This window comes from Lepidochelys kempii, chromosome 1, assembly GCF_965140285.1.
Source record: "Lepidochelys kempii isolate rLepKem1 chromosome 1, rLepKem1.hap1, whole genome shotgun sequence".
In the NCBI taxonomy this organism is placed as follows: domain Eukaryota; kingdom Metazoa; phylum Chordata; order Testudines; family Cheloniidae; genus Lepidochelys; species Lepidochelys kempii.
In genome coordinates, this window is record NC_136380.1 from 218,306,712 (window position 1) to 218,311,550 (window position 4,839).

The 4,839-nt window shown below is 53.8% G+C and overlaps 1 protein-coding gene across 1 annotated transcript; it reads left to right on the forward strand.

The window, feature by feature from the left end:
* Positions 1 to 665: 665 nt before the first annotated feature.
* Positions 666 to 4,839, forward strand: LOC140905883 (homeobox protein NANOG). The gene is made up of 4 exons (XM_073329378.1): positions 666 to 846; positions 2,423 to 2,691; positions 3,555 to 3,644; positions 4,356 to 4,839. Exons 1-4 carry the CDS (start codon positions 666 to 668, stop codon positions 4,758 to 4,760), a joined length of 945 nt encoding a protein of 314 aa, XP_073185479.1. The 3' UTR covers positions 4,761 to 4,839.

Sequence of the window (4,839 nt, forward strand, 5' to 3'; positions counted from 1 at the left end):
GCTATCCTTCTGCCAATCTGAGCAAGCCTGTTGCTGAGTGTTGGCCATTTAGTGCTGAGTGTTGGCCACTTGTCTACCTCACCTTTATTTAATAATACATTACACATCAGAGGAAAGGGAATCAATAATTGTTTATCTCATTAATTATCTGTCTTAGTTATCCATCCATGTAACTCATCTGCTGTTGATATAATATTGTGAACATACCTAGGTATGTATACATACAGCTCTGTATCTCTAGCAATGGATCATAGATCTCTGAATCATAGCGACCATACCCCTTACAGCTCAGACACACCGGGGGAGAACAGACTTTTGGGTATCCCTTTTTACAATTAAATTTTGCAAATGGTGTTTGTAAACTATCCAAATTGAGCTCTCATTTTTTTCACTCCCCCCCATCCCCCTCGCCCTTCTATCCTCTCCTCCTCCTCCTCCACCCAATCCATAGCCACTCCCCTCCAATCAACTTACTTTTAACATGACAATGGCCTTGAAAATTCTCTCTAATCAAGGCAAAGTTAGGAAGGACATAAATCTACCCCCACGCTATAGGCATCTGTTTGTATGTTTGTCTGATAGAGTCTGCCCCTGTCCATCTCCACCTTGTCTTTTCTGAGATTAGGGTTTTATTTTGGGGTAAGGTCCCCCAAACACAAACATCCATGAGTGCCCACTTGGCAATGCCCCCCTACCAGCCTTACCCAGCCGGGGTAGGAACTGGAATAAAGTATGGAGACTACTACTGGAACTGCCCAGGGGAGATGGACAATGTCCCCCACAAAGAGGCAGCAGATGCTGATGTCCCGGTCCCAGAGCCAGAGGAGAAGACCCTCCCTAACCCAGGTAGGCCAACTTTGGAATGACTGAAGGAAACTCCAGGAGAAGTGGTTGTTGTTATTATTATTATCAGTCTTGCTGCCTGAAATGACTCAACGAGGGGCGGGTGTGGGAGAGCTCATCTCGACAGCTGTCCTCTAGCTTCACAGCCAAGTGACCTCCCCCTCTCCCCCAAAAGACGCTGCTGCCTTGGGGGTTTTTTTTAAGGGAGGAAGAGGGAGTCCTAAACGCTGTCTGATCTGGGGGAAGAGCTGAGAGGGCATTTCATGGGGGCTTAAGCACCCACCCATGGGTGCAGTAAGCAGTCCTGTCCGGCAGCAAGTTGGTGTGGGAGGGCGGACGCCCCCCGGAACGGACCCAGAGCAGAACTAGAAGGAGGCTGGTCGCCAGAGCCCTTTGGGCACGTGGTGGGAAGGCTCTGGCTAAGGGCCTGATCCTGCCCTCCTGGACGCTAAGGCCATCGCTGCCTTCATGGGGGGAAGCGAGACACGTCTAAAAATCCGAGTTAGCGGGGTTGCGGGAGGCCTGGGGTGTGAAGGGCTGGGAGGGAGCCGCTTTCCCATGGGGGTCTGGCCCGGGATGGGAAACCAGCTCCCGGGGCCCTCCATTTGCAGCACGGGCGGCCCTGCTGGGACCAAATCCAGCCATGCAAAGCGGGGGCGCGGTGACCCCCGCCTGTGGCTCACCAGGCGCGAGAGCCCCGTGGGGGAAGCAGGGAGAAGTAGCAATAACCCCCCCCCCCCCGCCCCCAAGGTGGGGAGACGGGGGTCGAGGTCTCCGGACGCGGGGAAGGCGCCAGGGCACCGCGGGTGACCCAGACCCGGGGGAGGCTCGAGCCATTGTCCTGGCTCCGCTTCCGGACCAAATCAGGCCTTGCTCCCTTGCTGGGAGGGGGCAAAAGGGCCCGAGCAGGGGTGCGATCTCTGCACAGGGCTCGGCTGCCAAGGCTTGGGGGGGACGGGACAGGTAGCTCCGCGGGGGAGGCGCGGACGAGTCTGTGCCTGGCTCCTGTGGATTCCCGAGGCGCATGCAGACGCCCGGGGCGCCTCCGGATCCCCCCCCCGCGGACAACACCGGGGAGAAAAGAGCGAATTCAGGGTGTCCCCAGCCCCCAGGGAAACAATTGGCCACCCGGGAATCGCTGTGTACGGCGCCTTCTCCACGGCTGGCCTGCGTCTTGCTTCCCTGGCCTCATCCCTGGCGGTACTGCCGAGGGCACGTTCTTCCCCTGCCCGGCTCCGGCTCCAGCCCCCGCCTTTACTTCTCGTGTGAATGCCTAGCGGCTGGCGGCGTGTTTAATCCTAGAGCCCGCAGTGCCGGGACCCCCCGCCAGGTGTCAGCAGAGAGGGCGTCGGTTTTCCTGGCTCCTTCCCTCCCCGGTCGCTGCTGTTTGCGCGGTGTGTGGACACAGCTCGGCTGAGCCCCCCCCGTTAAGTCGTGTGCCCCTTTGCCGTTAAATGCAGTCGGCCTGTTTCCCGAGCAGTGAGATCGGGCACCGTCCAGCAGCAAATCGTTATCCCTTAGGGATTAACTTCTCCTCCTGCTCTCCCTTCATGGGCCACTTTCCTCTCTCCCTCCCTAGAGCTCTCTCCAGCGTCCTCCAGCTCGGGCGCACGCATGCGGTACACCCCGGACTCGGCCACCAGCCCCAACACGGAGCCCCCATCCCCGCACCCTGCGATCCGGATGGGTGGGGTGGAAAGCGGGGGAGGGGTGAAGAAGGCCAAGAGCCGCACGGCCTTCTCCCAGGAGCAGCTGCAAACCCTGCACCAGCGATTCCAGAGCCAGAAATACCTCAGCCCCCAGCAGATCCGGGAGCTGGGCTCAGCCCTGGGGCTCACATACAAGCAGGTGAACACTGAGATCTGGTTCTGTAGAGTGTTGGCATCCCAATGGCTGGGCTGCATCCCTGGGTTGAGGCGGTCTTCCAAACACGGTCGGTTTTTCAGTGGGAGATCTCCAAGGCAAGGTCAGATTCCTCACTGTCTCGCCTCTTCTGTTGTAATTTACATCTGTGCAAGGAGGCTGTGAAATGCTACCAGTGTCAGAATTCACCTCCTGCTCACCTGGGATTATTCATCCACTTTGCACAGGTGTTCAAGACTAAACAAGGGGCAGGCAATGAAGAGTCCGGTCCCTCTTGTTCTATAGGTAATATTCACTGTGCTCTTGGAGTCACTGCTGACCCCTTTGCCCCAGCATGAAGGCAGGGGGTGCTGTCAGCAGAGAAAGATATGGGCGATTTGGGTGTACTCTCTACTTGAGTCAGTACTGACACTAGTAGTATAGTATACAGACTAACACGGCTGCTACTCTGAAACCTAGTAGTATAGTGTCATCCTGCGGGGTGCTGTGTTGCAGAAAGTGGTGTGGGTGACTCTGATTTAGGACTGACCCATCTTTCATACAAAAATGCAGGTTCTGACTGTGATCATGAAAGATTCTGTGGTAATTTGCAGTAGAGGTGGCTGTCCCAGTGACTGTAATTATATTTTGCCTCCCTAACTGCTCCCATTTTCAGCTGGATAGAGTGGTGGTCTTCACTTCATAAATTATTGTTTATAATTGCTCTGGCCTGCCATGTTCCAGCCCAGAGGTGGCTGCATTTCAATGCTGGGTGAAGCAATCCCTTTATGTATTGTCTAAAAAATATTTTGTGAGCTCTGTCTAAAAGGGGATTTTTATGCCCTATCTCCTACCCCCATCACCTCTAGGTAAAAACATGGTTTCAAAACCAACGAATGAAGTTTAAACGATGTCAGAAGGAAACTCAGTGGATGGAAAAAGGGACATGCCTATCCCAAGTAAGAAGAGGTTTCATTATGGGCAGTTACCAAGGGGAGCTATAATATCTGTCTAATGTGTACGTGTTTGCTATCCAGTTAATATGGGATGCTCATGGGCTTAGTAACCAGCCCTTGCTCAGTGTTTCCAGTACAGCATTCATTCATTCTCTGTTTATTGTATCATGTAATTTAAGCTTACATTGGGGATTGAATGGATCTGGGGGAAGGAGAGCAGGACTTTCTGCTCTAGGATCTCAGGTCGGGGGATTGGCTGGATCAGAGAATGGCATATGGACACCAGTTGCAATCCAGTGAATCCAGGAGGAGCAGGGGATCATAGAATATCAGGGTTGGAAGGGACCTCAGGAGGTCATCTAGTCCAACCCCCTGCTCAAAGCAGGACCAATCCCCAATTTTTGCCCCATATCCCTAAATGGCCCCCTCAAGGATTGAACTTACGATTCTGGGTTTAGCAGACCAAAGCTCAAAGCTCAAACCACTGAGCTATCCCCTCTAGGATATTGTTACTCCTATTGTGGTAGCGCATAGATCCTAGGGCCCCATTGTGCACTGGCGATATATGTAACAAAAAGGTAGTCCCTTCCCCAAAAGTTTATAGTCTCCTGGTTTGTGCTGCTGGAGCCTCAGTACTGTTTGTTTGCACCCGTGTATTGAACCGCCTTCTCTCTCTCTCTCTCTCTCTCTCTCTCTCTCAATGGATTTCATCAGGCAGGTTACCTGGATTTGAACCCCAGTTATCACCAGGGTTGTCCAGTTAGTGCCAGCAGGAACATCCAGACTGTGACCAATGTGCATCAGAGCTATGGTAGCAGCCAGACCTATGGGAGTGGCCAGAGCCTGTACCCCTTCGTGGCTATCGAGGAGGAGGGGTTCTTTGGGAAAGCTGGGGGAGCCTGCAGCACCCAGCAGGCAATGGGCTTCTTCAGCCAGCAAAAGATGAACTTTTATCATGGCTTCCCGGCGAACATGGATTATGCCAGCATGGAGACAGAAGATGGCTACCACTTCCAGAATGCCTCTGTCAATGCAACGTCCTTCCCGGGCACAGCTGGGTGCCAGCAGTACCAGCCAGTATGGCACCCTCAAGGGACGCAAAGCAACTATAACTCTTAGGCCTATCCTTTTCCTTTCCCCCTCCCACTCTTCCTTCAGTTTCTCTTATCTGGCCTCTCAGTTCTTTAGGGCCCTGATC